Raw genomic sequence first — 15,509 nt, 5'->3', positions numbered from 1 at the left:
AGTTTGTCCAGGTCACCAGCATCCACTGAAGGGCCCCAGTCTCTATGAGTGGCTACATATAGGCCATCCCAGCCACAAGTCTCCTGGTCCATCAGGAACTAGTGCCCTCTATCAGGATGGGGATGTGGTAGGGCAGGGTCTCTGAGGGGCCCAGACTTCATGGGGTTCCCCTTCTAGCAGAATCTGACTTGATCCGGCCCACAGGGTCTGTGATGGTGAAGTCTCCCCTGAACCGCGAGCTGGTTGCCACCTATGAGGTCACGCTCTCAGTGATTGACAACGCCAGCGACCTCCCGGAGCGTGCCGTCAGTGTGCCAAATGGTAAGATTCCCTGCCAGTATCTCTTAAGGGTCACTCAGAGCTATCTGTGGGCTGGGAGGGGCTAGGAACTAAGTGCAAGCCTGGCTGTAAGGAGGTGAATCCCAGGACTCAGCTGCCAAGGCTACTGAGGAGTTGGGGTACCTTAGGATACTGACAACCACCTTGGGACTCAGGGTGACTGTGCCCCTAAATGTGTGGGATCTGAACCCCTAGACTCTGAGGGGGAGGGGAGGGTGTCAGCATAATATTGGAATCCAGGGTACAGCTAGAATAGGAGCAAGAACTGTCCCTCTGATCGAGATCTGATAGGAAGCCCTGGGGTCAGGGCAGGAAGCAAAGAGCTAAAGAAGGGAACTCAAGGCCACGGACCACAGTGGGGCAGACTCAGTGACAGAGAAGAGGCACGTGCTGGGAAGCCATTATGGACTGGATTGGTTAGGCTAGGCATAGGGGGCAGTGGAAAAAAATAGGGATGGGGTGGTCTCATGTGGCCACTGTCAGCAGACAAGGACAGTTGTTGGGGTGGCTTGGGCCTGCTTATCTTCTCAGCCTAGAGGCCCACGTGTTCCAGAGGGAAGTGTGTACTTGTTTATCTCTTACACGTCCTGATATTTTAAGGTCGGAGGCCCAGGCTGCTTCTGCTGGGGGCGGGGATTATTCAGAGGGGCTAGGGAAGGCTGGATCAAACCTCTTCATCCTAGCTCTCAAAGTTTGTTGGAAAACTGTGGCCCCGAAAAGAACAAAGGTCACATCAGAGCCCCCCAGCCCATACAAATCCCTATGGAAGAACGGTGATCAGATCAGAGGGAAAGTTTGATCCTAAGATCCACACACAATTCCAGGCGTTAGCCTGGCGGTGGTGGCCCGTGCCTTTAATCCCAGCACTCGGAAGGCAAAGGCAGGCAGATCTCTGAGTTTGAGACCAGTCTGGTCTATAGAGCAAGCTCTAGGACAGCCAGAGCTACACAGGGAAACTCTATCTCGAAAACACCCCCTCCCCCGCTTAAAATAAATCTAGGCACGGTAACACATACCTGTAATTCAAGGACTGGGGAGGTGAAAATGGGCAGATCCCTGAATGGTTCCTAACCAGCCACTTTAGCCTACTTGGTGAGTTCCAGGCAAGTGACAGATCTGAAGAGCCGCTAAGGTTGACCTCTGACCTCCATACACATGCATACACATGTGCATGTGTACATAACATATATACCACCCCCCTACACACACACGAGCATGGACATCTCATACACACAAAATAGCATGAGGCATTGTTCTCTGAGCTTGCAGCCCTAGGCTGGGGGGAGGAACAGTAGAGCTGGGAAGGGAGCAGCGGGCGTCAGGGTGGAACACAGCTCTGTCCCTGGTATTCACTCCCACCTGCACCCCAGCCAAGCTCACGGTCAACATCCTGGATGTCAATGACAACACGCCCCAGTTCAAGCCCTTTGGGATCACCTACTACACAGAGCGGGTCCTGGAGGGGGCCACCCCGGGTACCACACTCATTGCTGTGGCTGCAGTTGATCCTGACAAGGGCCTCAATGGGCTGATCACCTATACCCTGCTGGACCTCACACCCCCAGGCTATGTCCAGCTTGAAGACTCTTCTGCAGGTAGGTGGGGGGGGGGTCTCCGAGAGGGAGGGTAGCGGATACATATCCATGCCTGTTAGCCCCCAGAAGGACTGTGACTCACTTCTCGATATCTAGTTGGGGCCCCACCCCTACCCCTGTCCTGTGGTGGCCTAGGCCAGATTCAAGATGGTTGGTATGCCAATCCTTTCCTGATGCTCCCAGCAGCGGATAGAATTTTCTAGTCCTGGCTTGGACGGAAGCCCACAGGTGTCTGTTGGAACCCTAGCAAGCCCCCTCTACCATTTCTACTATCCAAGCTCCTATGAGCATATCCCCGTGGGATTGGGGTCTTAGACACAGAGGTATCTCGGGGTTGCCTTGGGGTTACAGATATCCATTCCAGTGACTACAGGGCGCTCTCTTAGCTCTTCGTTGAGAAGGACAACCGAGGACAGTTTCTCCTCCATCTCTGTCCTGCGATGGGCAGTGCTACCTATTCATGTTCCTTGCCAGGAGCCCCTCCTCCCCTCAGAGCCCCAGATCCTTCCCAAAATCTAGAGAGCCCAGGATGAAGAGTGGCCACACCTCATTGGTGGGTGCCTCTGTGTCTCAGGGAAGGTTATTGCCAACCGGACGGTGGACTACGAAGAGGTCCACTGGCTTAACTTCACAGTGAGGGCCTCAGACAATGGGTCCCCACCCCGCGCAGCTGAGATTCCTGTCTACCTGGAAATTGTAGACATTAATGACAACAACCCCATCTTTGACCAGCCCTCTTACCAGGTAGGTGGCCAGACCAACGTGAGTCAGGACCTGTACCTATTTGTTGGGGTCTTTGGTATATCTTTCACTCCTCCTTGCCCCTCCCCCATGAAGCCCAGGAATGCTAAATGCATGTGCAGTGTGCTGCCCTGGAACATCATGGCACCAGGGAATTATTAAGCAGGGCATGGGCTCCAGGGATAACCATGCTCTCCCTTCATTTTCCCCTCCTCTCCTTCTCCCTTTCCCCCTCTCTCTGTAGGAGGCCATTTTTGAGGATGTGGCTGTGGGCACAGTCATTCTGAGGGTCACTGCATCTGATGCCGACTCGGGCAACTTTGCCCTCATTGAATATAGCCTTGGGGATGGAGAGGGCAAGTTTGCCATCCACCCCAACACTGTAAGTAGGCCATGGGAGGGCCTGACCCTGGGAGTGGGAAAGCCCAGAGTCCTGGTCTAAAGAGTCACCAAAGGCACCCCCACATCCCGTTTCTGGGTCCTGTCTCCTGGACATTTTTAGACTTCAGGTGGCTTTATCTAAGGATAGCAAACTCTCCGCAGAGTCCCAGGTGTTGTTAAGCCTGCAGCCCCTTCTGTCCTAGTACAAATGGGAGGAAGTGGCCACCAGCTTTAGGAACTGGCCCTTTGGTGTGACAGGGTGTGCCCCAAAACTTGAAACAAGTCCCAGGGACCACTTCTTGAAAGTTGTCACATGAGGCGTGCCGTGGGAACTGGGCGTGATGTTAGAGCATCTGCTATATGCACAACCCTGTACTCAGTGTGGAGAGAAGCAAGGTGCTCCAAAGGGTGGGACCCACAAGTCCCCATGAGTCTCAGCCTTTTGTGAGAGTAGAAATTCTGAGGGAAAGATGGGATGGGGGCCCAAGCGTCTGCCTCTTGGTCCAGAAGCTGCTGTTTGCAGTGTGAGCAGGCAGCCTCTCAAAGGGCAGGGCTGTTCCGCAGAACCTTCCCCGGTTCCAGGAGTTGCCCTCCTGTTCCTCTGTGTCCCTCTGTGCATTCCCTTCAGGAGGGTTTACCCTGCTCAGTGTGAGTACTCGGGTATGGTGCCTGGCATTAAGAACAGTGCCTGCTATCAGAGTAGATACTCTATGCCAGACGCTGGTCGGGCAGTTGGCTGCAGCCTGGCTAATCACGCCATCTCAGATAGAACGCCAGAGTGAGGGCAAGAATGCAGGCATCATGGAGACAAGAGGTCACCCCCCCTCAGCATGACCTCCAGACTCTAATAGTGTCTGCCCATAGTAGATGCTCAGCAAACACGTCAAACCGATGAATCACCTGAAAGCCCCCTCTTCCAACTAGGGTGACATCTATGTGCTATCGTCTCTGGACCGGGAGAAGAAGGACCACTATATCCTAACTGCCTTGGCCAAAGACAACCCAGGGGATGTGGCCAGTAACCGTCGAGAGAACTCGGTGCAGGTGAGGGACATCAGCCTGAGCCCCAGGGCAGGAAGCAGCAAACTAAGTCCATAGAGAATGACTGTTCTGAGTGGGAACAGGGCCTCTCATCCCCAAATGTCACATGAACAGCCTAGTTCACCTAGGTGTGACCCAGGGGGCACTTGTGTGTCTTTGCGGTCCAGGCCCTCAGGTGCCCAACAACACAGTATGGTAGCGAAAATGAACCACTTATGGCTCCTTTTTATTTATTTTTTCAGTTTTTGAGATGAAGTCTCACTGTGTACCTTATGTCGTCCTCATACAAGAGGCCTTCCCTGCCTCAACCTTGGAGATGCTGTAGCTCCAGGTTCTTATGTATCCCAAGGTAGCTTTAAATTCTTGCAGCTGAGGGTGACCTTGAACTCCTGATCCTCCTGCCTCTACCTCCCAATTGCTAGGGTTATCATGTGTACAGCCGGACCTAGTGTATGAAGGGCTGGAGATAAGCCCAGAACCTCATGAATGCCCAACTACAAAGAGACCAGCACTCTCTCAACCGAGCTATATCCCCAGCCTAAGACCCTGGCTCAAAAAGTAAAAATACAGATGAGTGTGGTGGCACATGCCTTTAATCCCACCAGTTGAGAGGCAGGGGCAAGAGGAACTCTGTGAGTTCAAGGCCAGCCTGGTCTACATAGCAAGTTCCGAGACCTATTAAGACCCTATCTCAAAACATAAATTAATTTACTTAATTAAATGGCAATGCCTTCCACCGTGGTAGTGCCCTCTCCCTCCACTACTCCACCTTGCCCTTGTGGGATGGGGTCTCCCAAGGAAGCGCCTTTACTGTCTTGTCTCCCCAGGTGGTGATCCGAGTACTCGATGTCAATGACTGCCGGCCTCAGTTCTCCAAACCGCAGTTCAGCACAAGTGTGTATGAGAATGAACCAGCAGGCACCTCGGTCATTACCATGCTGGCCACTGACCAGGATGAGGGCTCCAATGGGCAGCTGACCTACTCTCTCGAGGGCCCTGGAATGGGTATATGGCCTTCCCTTGCTGCCCAGGAGGGCTTAGAGGGTGGGGAGGGGCAAGCTGCCATGTCTCCAGTCCTGGGGCAAGGAGGAGGAGGAGACAGGAAGGCCATCTCAGTCAGGCCATTCCCTTGCGCTCTCCCCCTGCCAGAGGCTTTCTCCGTGGACATGGACTCGGGCCTGGTGACCACGCAGCGGCCACTCCAGTCCTATGAGAGGTTCAACCTGACTGTCGTGGCCACGGATGGTGGAGAGCCCCCACTCTGGGGCACCACCATGCTACTGGTGGAGGTCATCGATGTCAATGACAACCGCCCTGTCTTTGTGCGCCCACCCAATGGTACTGTCCTGCACATCAAAGAGGTATTCCTGATCCCGGGGCCAGTGTTCTCACTGATGCCCGGTTCCCACCTGCAGCCCCCTGACTCACCCTGCGTTCACCATCTGACAGAGTAGAGACTGCCACTGTGAGAGCGTGGGAACTGAGGCCACACAAGGAGGGCAGACTTGCCCAGTGCCACTCAAAGAAGATCCTTGAGGGTTGGGTAGTCCTGTAGGTGGTGCTAGGAAAGGATCTAGGTCCAAGTGTAACTCTTTGGCTGCTCAGGCAATGACCTTGAGCAAGTGCCTTCTGCGAGTCTTGTTTCCATGTGAGAATGGACTAATAATAGGACACACATCAGCTCTTGCTCGTCAACTCTACCAGGGAGTATCTGGTCTCCTGCCACCCACTTCCCCCAGACATAGTTCAAAATAAACACAGGGCCCTTCCGTCTGTCTACTGGTCCTGCTGATACCGAAATGCACAGCTCAGGATCTCTCATTCTTTGGTCTAATGCCAGTTAGTCTAGCTGGATGGCTGATCCAGTTAGGGGAAATGCATTGTCTTCTGCTTGTCCCTTCCACGCTAAGGCCCCAGTGATCCTTGGTGGTATAGTTGGAATATCTCTGGCTTGTCCTTTGCCCCACAGACTCAAGCAAATCCCTTATCTCAGAACACCAATGCTGAGATCATCTAGTCGTCTGCCTTTTGAGGTCCTGTAGGAGAAAATGATCTCAAGACTAAGCTCTGGAGAACACTAGACCTGCTGTCATACATTGGTCCTTTTCGCTTTGCCCACTAGGGAGCTCACAGTGGCTTAACCCCCTCAAATGACCCTGCAGAGACTTGGGCACTTCCATCTTATGCTAATTATATTCTTCTTTTATCCTAATTTTTTAACTCATTCAATCTCATTTAAATTCATATATTCCTGTCAATTGCTTCAAATCTTTTTCGTGATGGGAAATGGTACATAAATTAATAATAATCTAATTCTTTTCCACACCAAAGGCTCTGTTTGCTAAGCTTTCTCTTCAAGGGCTTTGTACTTGGAGAGATTCAGATGACTGCCACTTGGAGCTTCTACTTATTATGAACAATGAGAAAACAATGAAGGCAGGCTGAGCTGAGAGTTTTGTAGCAGTCAAGAACCATGTTCTTGCTGGGGCATCCTGAGGGCGGGGCCAGCACATGACTACAGTTGGGTTTCTTCCATGTCATAGACACATCTTAAAAGAATGCAGGCCCCTGGAGCTTGGAAAAATGAGAGCCTTGGCTGAGGGAGCAAAGGCTATAAGAGCTCACCAGGGCCTGGCTCTGGGGTTTTTCATGCCCAGGTACCCCCTCCCGTGACCCCCACAGGAGATCCCTCTACGTTCCAACGTGTATGAGGTCTATGCCACCGACAAGGATGAAGGGCTCAACGGGGCAGTGCGATACAGCTTCCTAAAGACAGCAGGCAACCGTGACTGGGAGTACTTCACCATCGACCCAGTTAGCGGGCTCATCCAGACGGCTCAGCGCCTGGATCGCGAGAAGCAGGCAGTGTATAGTGTAAGGGGAGAAGCTGGAGGGGGGCGGCTATGTGGGTTGCTCCTGGACCACCTCTGGGAATACTTGTTCCACTGAGCTTCCTTGGGGCCCTAAGCCAACCTCCAGCCCTATCTTTTCCCTCTGACTGGGCTCCTTCATCTCCAGCTCATCTTGGTGGCCAGTGACCTGGGTCAGCCAGTGCCGTACGAGACGATGCAGCCATTGCAGGTGGCCCTGGAAGACATCGATGACAACGAGCCCCTCTTCGTGAGGCCTCCTGTGAGCTCACCCATCCCCTGTGCCAGTGACACCCCGACAGGGTCTCACCACCTGTGAGCCCACACATGCCCATCCACACATGCCTGTACTCTGGCCTGATACACATTTGGTTAGCACACAGTGAGCCTCTGTCTAGATTTCCTGACTACGGGAACAGTGCTTCCCTCAGATACCCAGGGCATTCAAAGTTGGGCACTAATGCAAGGCCTCACTCAGTGATCCAAAAAGCAGGAAAAATGTCCAACACCTTTGCCTTTGTATGCACATATAGGCATGATCATCATATGTGTGCATGCACATATAGGCATGTTCATCATATGTGTACACATATAGGCATGTTCATCATATGTGTGCATGCACACAGCATGAAAATTGACTCTGGAGTCTTGAGTCAAAACTCAGCCAAAAGTGGACAGCAGAACTGAGTGGTATAAGTTTGGTAGTGTGTGTGTTTGTACATACGTACATACATACATACATGCATGCATACATATATACATATATGGATGGGATGTCCAATAGAGGCTTTGTGCATGCACATAAGAGTACTCTTATTGGGACATGCACTTAGACCCTGGGAATAAATCAGAGGTTAAGTCCTGTCCTCATGGAGGCTATATAGTAGCTCTGCTTACTCTTTAGGTAACAAAGTCCTCAGACCCACAAAGTAGGTACCCTAGGTCCTCTGGCCAGAGCTGGAGCCTGTGCCTCCTGTAACTGCTTCCTCTCTTATAGAAGGGAAGCCCCCAGTATCAGCTGCTGACTGTGCCTGAACACTCACCCCGTGGTACCCTGGTGGGCAACGTGACAGGCGCTGTGGACGCAGATGAGGGTCCCAATGCCATCGTGTACTACTTCATTGCAGGTGGGGGGTCCATGGAGCCAGTGCCCCACTGGCCCCGGGTTTGCAGAGGACTCTGAGTTGCCTCTCCACTCACCCTGTGCCCCGTCTGTCCACAGCTGGCAACGAGGACAAGAACTTCCACCTGCAACCTGACGGGCGCCTGCTGGTGCTCAGAGACCTAGATCGGGAAAAGGAAGCCATCTTCTCCTTCATCGTCAAAGCGTCCAGCAATCACAGCTGGACCCCTCCCCGAGGACCCTCCCCAGCCCTCGATCTGCTGACCGATCTCACCCTGCAGGAGGTGCGCGTTGTGCTGGAGGACATCAATGACCAGCCGCCGCGCTTCACCAAGGCTGAGTACACCGCAGGTGCAGGGACCAGCCGGGGCCTGAGGGCGTGGGTGGCTCTGTCCCTGACATTTATGTGGCCTGCCTGTTTCCACAGGAGTGGCCACCGATGCCAAGGTCGGCTCGGAGTTGATCCAGGTGCTGGCCCTGGATGCGGATATTGGCAACAACAGCCTGGTCTTCTATGGCATTCTGGCTATCCACTACTTCCGGGCCCTTGCCAATGACTCTGAGGATGTGGGCCAGGTCTTCACCATGGGTAGGAGCCCCTGTCAGTGCATGGACTTTAGTCCTGAGATGGAGTCTGTTTGAGCACAAAACCTAGGTGGCCACCCACGTCAGCCCTTCTGTTCGCCCACTCCGTTTCCGCTTTTCTGTCTGTTCACTACCTCTTTGCCTCTTCATCTACACATGGATTCTTTTTCTTTCTTTTTTTGTATTTCTTTTTTATTTCATGGATTCTTTTTCTATGTATGTGTGTGGGGGTACATTTTTACTATTTATTTGCGGGGGTACATGCCCACAGAACTCATGCAGAGAAGCCAGAAGACAACGTTGAAGGAATTGGTTCTCTCAATTGAGTCCCCAGAGATCAAAATCAGGTCAACAGGCTTGGCAGCAAGTGGCTTTACCCACTAAGTCATCTCGCCAGCCTTGTTTTATTTATTTATTTTATACAGCAGGGTCTTGTGTAGCCCAGCTGGCTTCGAGATCTCTATATAAATTTTGAGCCAGACACAGTGGTGTATGCCTTTAATCCCAGAACTCAGGGGCAGAAGCAGGTAGATCTTTGTGAGTTTGAGGCCAACCTTATCTAGGTATTGAGTTCTGGGACAGCCAGTGCCATATAGTGAGACCCTGTCTCAATTTAAAAAAGAAATCTCGAGTGCCTGATCTTCCCGTCTCTACCTCCCAAGTACTGGGGTGACACTCATACCCCACCCCAGTTTACACAGTGCTAGGGATGAAACCCAGAGCTTCACGCAGGCTGGGCAAAGCTCTATCAACTGAGCTGCATCTAAGTCCTCTTGTCCACCATATTGTCCATCCATTCATCTTCCCAACTACCCCTCCCTCCCTCTGTCTTCCACCCCATCCCAATTCCCCTTTCCACGAAGCTCCCCATCTTTGCATTTGTCCCCCTTCTCTTGCGTGTCAGGCATCGGGCAAGGCACTCTGGGGAGCTGGCAGCCCAGCTCTGAAAGCGCACACGCTTAAGCTTTTCCCTGTGTGCACGGGCAAGATACTATGGGGCAGGGCCTGCAGGGCGCCCGTTACTCTCCACCTCACACGGGTTCCTCATCTGTGTGTCAATCTTGACTGCCAGGAAGACTTGGCCTGAGACCCAGGGCTCCCATGTCTTCCTTCTAGTCCCTGCTTCTGGCCTCATAGCCCTCTACCATCCATATGGGCTCTGTCTCTGGATACGCCAAACTGCCTCGGCCAGTCTACTGATATGCATCCTTTGTCCTTCAAGGTCTAGTTTAGATCCCACCTGCTCGAGTTATAGCCAGATGCCAGCCCCTCTCCCCTGTACTCTCACTGCCTTTCTTTAATACGAAGCCAGGAATTGAACCCAGGGCCTTGGGTGTGATGGACAGGCACCGCCATTGAGCTATGATCCCAGCCTACTCGCTGCTCTTTAATAAACCCGGTGGCAGAGGAGTGAGGGAGCTAGCCGCCAGATAGAAGGTGGCAGTTTTGAATCCAGGCCTGTCTTTTTCACAATCATCTAGGCTGTGCTGTCTCCAGGTGTCTCTTCTGTGTTTGTGGGATTCTGAAGTACATGTGGCTAGTGTAGTGGTTCTCAACCTATGGGTCAAAACCCCTTTGGGGGTCGAGCAACCCCCTCACAGGGGTCGCCGAAGACCCATCTGCATGTCACATATTTACATCAAGACTCCTAGCAGTAGCAAAATTACAGTTATGGAATAGCAATGAGACAATTGTATGGTTGGGGGTCACCACAACCTGAGAAACTGTATTAAAGGGACCACAGCATTAGGAAGGTTGAGCATGGGCAAGACCATATGGATCTCAGAAATGATAATCATCTTTGGACAGGAGAGTTTGCGGTTATTTTATTTCAAATGCAGTGTTTAAACAAAAACTTGGAGTAATCATGATTAAAAATAAGGGGATTTCAGCCAGGCATGGTGGCATATGCCCATAACCCTAGTACTCAGGGTGAGGGGGTGAAGAAATATGACCTCTTCCCAAGGATGGTGGGGATAGGGGGCAGGGTTCAGCATCAGTGTGTGGGCCCTGAGCTATGCCACCGCCCGGACTCTTTCACAGGGAGTGTGGATGGCATCCTCCGTACCTTTGATCTCTTCATGGCCTACAGTCCTGGATATTTTGTGGTAGACATTGTGGCCCGAGACCTGGCTGGTCACAATGATACTGCCATCATCGGCATTTATATCCTGAGGGACGACCAGCGTGTTAAGATAGTCATCAATGAGATCCCAGACCGTGTGCGTGGCTTTGAGGAGGAGTTCATCCGCCTGCTCTCCAACATCACGGGCGCCATTGTCAATACCGATGATGTGCAGGTGCCCCCGGGGCCCTAAGACTGGGGCAGTGGGAAGAGAAGGGGCAGATGAGATCCCTTCTTAGTCACTTCATAGCCTCATGGCTTTGAGGGATGGTCCCAGGCCTGTGGGGGTTCTATCCCCTTATCTATAAATAAGGCTGTTTATGAATAAGTCCTGTGTAGAAGTTAGTGCCCACATCAGGGAGATTTGGTAGTGATAGGTCTTATCAGATATGCTGGATGAGCTTCTGCAAGATGCCTGCCCATCCCATTCCCACCCCCTCCTCTCCACTATGTAAGCCTGACCCCTCAAATTCCCTTCTCCCCCAGTTCCACGTGGACAAGAAGGGGCGGGTGAACTTTGCGCAGACAGAGCTTCTCATTCACGTGGTGAACCGGGACACAAACCGCATCCTGGATGTGGACAGGTAGGTGTGGGGGTGATAGGAACCCCCAAAGGAGACATGAACGTTACTATTGACCGCCGTGCGTGGTCAGAGCTGGGGAAGAATAAGAAACACCAAGAGCTATCCCTCTGGGCCTCACTTGCTGTCTTAGGGTTTCTACTGCTGTGAAGAGACACCATGACAGGGGAAACGCTTATGAATGAAAACATTGATTTGGGGCTGGCCTACAGTTCAGAGATTTAGCCCATGATTGTCACGGCGGGAGGCATGACAGCACAAGGGCAGGCATGGTGCTGGGGAGGTAGCTGTGAGTCGACATCCAGATCCACAGGCAGCAGGAGGGGAGACGTGGGGCCTGGCTTGAACATCTGAAACCTGTGTCCACCCCCACCCAATGACACACTCTTTCCAACAAGAAGGCCATACCTCCTAATAGTGCTGCTCCCTGGTGACCAGGCATTCAAATCAATAAGCTTATTGGTGCCTTTCCTATTGAAACCATGACACACTTCTTGTCTATTAAAGTGTCCATTTGGAGTCCATTAGGACCTTGGACACAGGCCTGGGGGCCCCGTAAGATGCTCTCCCAGCTAGGTGGCTTTTCTCTTGCGAAGCTTCAGAGCAGAATGTGAACATTGAGGCTCCCGGCGGGAGCTGAGCACGCTGTCCCCAGGGTGGAGGGTGGTGGCCTCTTGGAGGCAGTGGGTGGCGGAGATGGAGCAGAGACCGCGGCCCTTGTGCAGGGTCATCCAGATGATTGATGAGAACAAGGAACAGCTGCGGAACCTCTTCCGGAACTACAATGTCCTGGACGTGCAGCCTGCCATCTCTGTCCGACTGCCGGATGACATGTCTGCCCTGCAGGTACCCTTGCTGGGCCAGTCCCTGGGGTCGGGGCTATGCCCCCGAAGCCGCCTGCTGATGGCTGGCCTGCTGTCTCCACAGATGGCCATCATTGTCCTAGCCATCCTTCTCTTTTTGGCTGCCATGCTCTTCGTCCTCATGAACTGGTACTACAGGACCGTGTGAGTGACTCCACCTCTGGCCTGAACCAGAATGGCCAAGGTCTTCCTGGTCAGCAGGCACCAAGGCAGACAGGGCCAAGGACCAGAGATAACAGGACAGCTTCCCTGACTGATTCTCTCTTCCCCTCTCTCCTCCCTCCTCCCTTCCTCCTTCTCCCCTCCCATCTCCCCTACTTTTTCCCCTCTACTCTTTCCTCTCCTCCCCTCTCTCTCTCCAGACACAAGAGGAAGCTCAAGGCCATTGTGGCTGGTTCTGCAGGTGAGCCAAGGCTGGGGCCAGGGTAAGGCGACCAGGTGCTCCTATTGGACTCTTTCCCTCCTCACTCAAATCCTCTCCCTGCAGGGAACCGTGGCTTCATTGACATCATGGACATGCCCAATACCAACAAATACTCCTTTGATGGGTATGTGGGCTCCTTAAGTCTGCAGATTCCCTTTGGAGATCCCTGCAGTACCCAGCTAGTGAGAAGGATCTGTAGCAGCCACTGGCTGAAACATGGAGTGTGGGCACCCCCTAGTGGGCTAGTCACTTCTCTGCACTCTCAGAAATGTGCTGCCTGGGTACTGATGACAAGGGAGCATAGGGAGTGGGTAAGGCTTCCCTGACAAAGCCGACCCAGACTGGCATGCAGTCCTGTCTCTAGCAGGATCTTCCGATAGAAAGATGTAGCCACAGGTGCCATGGCAGAGTTCTTATGCAGACCTGCGGAAGGCACCATGTCTGGCCAAGGGAATGGGCGGGTCTTAGATGCAAAGCTATAAAGGCATCTTGCCCACCCTATCTCACTCTCCAACTGCAGAGCCAACCCTGTGTGGTTGGACCCTTTCTGCCGGAATCTGGAGCTGGCTGCGCAGGCTGAGCATGAGGATGACCTGCCTGAGAACCTGAGTGAGATTGCAGATCTGTGGAACAGCCCCACCCGCACCCATGTGAGCCTGGGGAGCAGCCTGTGGCCAAACTGGAGACCTTGGAGGGTGGTCCTCTCTGCTGTCTGCATGTGATGTCAACCTCTCTGCTCCAGCCAATGTTCCCTCTCTCCAGGGAACTTTTGGGCGTGAGCCAGCAGCAGTCAAACCTGATGACGACAGATACCTGCGTGCAGCCATCCAAGAATATGACAATATTGCCAAGCTGGGTCAGATCATTCGAGAGGGGCCTATTAAGGTGAGCCCTCCCTTGCGCGATCCTGTAACCAGAATCTGAACGTTAACTCAAAGATGCAGGGAGATAGAAACTGTAGGTGTGTCTGGACCTGCCTTATATCAGGACTGAAGGGAGTTTGGACTAGTGAGGTCTGTGGTGTCCCAAAGGCCATCTGGCTGGCCAGTGACCGTGCTCTCTTCCTGTGCCCCCCTCACTGCCATGAGAGTGTGTGCAAGGGGGGTAGGGCAGGTGCCAGCCTAAGTGGAGAGTTAACCCTCTCCTTCCCTCAGGGCTCGCTGCTGAAGGTGGTCCTGGAGGATTACCTACGGCTCAAAAAACTCTTTGCACAACGGATGGTGCAAAAAGCCTCCTCCTGCCATTCCTCCATCTCCGAGGTAGCGAGGTAGCCTCGGGATCCGGGGTCTGTGTGCCAGTGTGCCGTGCCCCATTCCTGGGGATGCTGCTGCTTTCTCGCACTCTCTACCACCCTGACACTGGGGAGTTCTCTATCTCTGTTCCTCTTCCTCCCCCTCCCCCCTTACCTTCCAGCCAAGTCCAAAGGCTGTGCTAGAGGTGGCTCCAGAATTCAGTAAGAAGGTTGTGCTGTCTGGACTCTGGGATCTTTCCATCCAAGAACCCTAAACCACCTTCTAAGAGACCTTCACTTTAAGAAATGAGTCAAAAGGGCCAAGTCGTCCTACATTAGCTACTATTATTCCAGCAACTAGAGATTGACAGTTACACTGGCTTTCCCTAAAGCCCATTTTCACCAGTGTGTGTCACCACCAGGGACAGAAAGCCTGGGCGGAGCCAATGTGCTCCTCCCACTTCTGGGGAGGTTCTACCTGGCCATGCTTAATGTCAACTTCATTACAAACCCAGACACCACCGACTGACACATTTGATGACATTTGGTAATCCTTTTACTATCCAGCCTCTGCCCTCCATTTGAGAATGCTGGCAGGCCGGCTGAGTGGATCCATTAGAGGAGACAGTGAAGAAGCAGTTACAGCCAGTACAGCTCTGGAGTCACCTACTCAAACCCTAGGCACAGCCCTCGGTAGTTTCTGTATCCATAAGTTTGTCCCACCTTTTGCAGCTGATCCACACTGAGCTGGATGAGGAGCCCGGGGACCACAGCCCGGGCCAGGGCAGCCTCCGTTTCCGCCACAAGCCACCCATGGAGCTCAAGGGGCCAGATGGAATCCACATGGTGCACGGCAGCACAGGTACCCTGCTGGCCACTGACCTCAATAGCTTGCCAGAGGATGACCAGAAGGGGCTGGACCGCTCACTGGAGACTCTGACGGCCTCAGAGGCAGTGGCCTTTGAGCGCAACGCCCGCACAGAGTCAGCCAAGTCCACCCCTCTGCACAAGCTTCGAGACGTGATCATGGAGAGCCCCCTGGAAATCACAGAGCTGTGATGTAGAGCCTCGCTGCTGAGCAGCCCACCCACTACCCTCCAGGGCAGGAGCATGGCCAACTCTCTGCCCAGTCCAGCCTTCGTGAAGGACCTTGGGCTGGCCCTGACAGCCTACGCGGCCTGTTCAGATCGGCCTCCTGCCAGATACTGGTTCAGCACTTGATCTCTACCTTCATAAAATCGGTTATTTTTTTAAGAAAACTTAACTTTAAAAATGCTAAATGTCTAAGGTCAAGGTAAGGAGGGTCACTGGGGGAGCCCCTCCCTATGCAACCACAATGGAGCAGAGGTCCTGCACAGAACTGACAGCTCTGCCGGCACACCCCTGCCTCAGTTCAAGTCCCACTGGACTTCTGCCTGCTGGACATCCAGGTGGCTCCCTGCCCCCGCACACACCAGGTTGATGTCGGCAATCCAGTATCCGTCCCATCTCCCTGTCTTCTTGACGTGCTTAGTTGAGAGACATGACCGATGTTCCCTTGGGTTTCGAATGTAGAGTGTTTGTGTGTATTTCTAAATTAAGTTATTCCCTCAAGATTTCCTCCAGGTTGT

General features: G+C 53.0%; 1 protein-coding gene across 2 annotated transcripts in view; it reads left to right on the top strand.

Annotated features, from left to right (window-relative positions):
* Cdh23 (cadherin related 23) overlaps window positions 1-15,492 on the top strand; it is a 368,288-nt gene extending 352,796 nt beyond the window's left edge. The window contains exons 48-69 of one of the 2 annotated variants that reach the window (XM_087898136.1): window positions 205-321; window positions 1,710-1,934; window positions 2,509-2,678; window positions 2,920-3,057; window positions 3,981-4,100; window positions 4,925-5,102; window positions 5,247-5,458; window positions 6,780-6,971; window positions 7,116-7,229; window positions 7,965-8,094; window positions 8,190-8,441; window positions 8,518-8,679; window positions 10,719-10,975; window positions 11,287-11,384; window positions 12,107-12,227; window positions 12,309-12,388; window positions 12,607-12,647; window positions 12,732-12,792; window positions 13,189-13,318; window positions 13,431-13,553; window positions 13,823-13,927; window positions 14,632-15,492. In XM_087898136.1, the coding sequence (XP_087754262.1) occupies window positions 205-321; window positions 1,710-1,934; window positions 2,509-2,678; window positions 2,920-3,057; window positions 3,981-4,100; window positions 4,925-5,102; window positions 5,247-5,458; window positions 6,780-6,971; window positions 7,116-7,229; window positions 7,965-8,094; window positions 8,190-8,441; window positions 8,518-8,679; window positions 10,719-10,975; window positions 11,287-11,384; window positions 12,107-12,227; window positions 12,309-12,388; window positions 12,607-12,647; window positions 12,732-12,792; window positions 13,189-13,318; window positions 13,431-13,553; window positions 13,823-13,927; window positions 14,632-14,958 (3,353 nt within the window). In that variant the 3' untranslated portion in view covers window positions 14,959-15,492. The remainder of the gene's footprint in view (window positions 1-204; window positions 322-1,709; window positions 1,935-2,508; window positions 2,679-2,919; window positions 3,058-3,980; window positions 4,101-4,924; window positions 5,103-5,246; window positions 5,459-6,779; window positions 6,972-7,115; window positions 7,230-7,964; window positions 8,095-8,189; window positions 8,442-8,517; window positions 8,680-10,718; window positions 10,976-11,286; window positions 11,385-12,106; window positions 12,228-12,308; window positions 12,389-12,606; window positions 12,648-12,731; window positions 12,793-13,188; window positions 13,319-13,430; window positions 13,554-13,822; window positions 13,928-14,631) is intronic. The other variant, XM_087898135.1, reaches the window with a different exon arrangement.
* The last annotated feature ends 17 nt before the right edge of the window (window positions 15,493-15,509 follow it).

This window comes from Myodes glareolus, chromosome 18, assembly GCF_982192425.1.
Source record: "Myodes glareolus chromosome 18, mMyoGla1.1, whole genome shotgun sequence".
In the NCBI taxonomy this organism is placed as follows: Eukaryota; Metazoa; Chordata; class Mammalia; order Rodentia; family Cricetidae; genus Myodes; species Myodes glareolus.
Note: the sequence above shows the minus strand (reverse complement) of the source record. Positions and strands in the feature narration are given on the sequence as shown.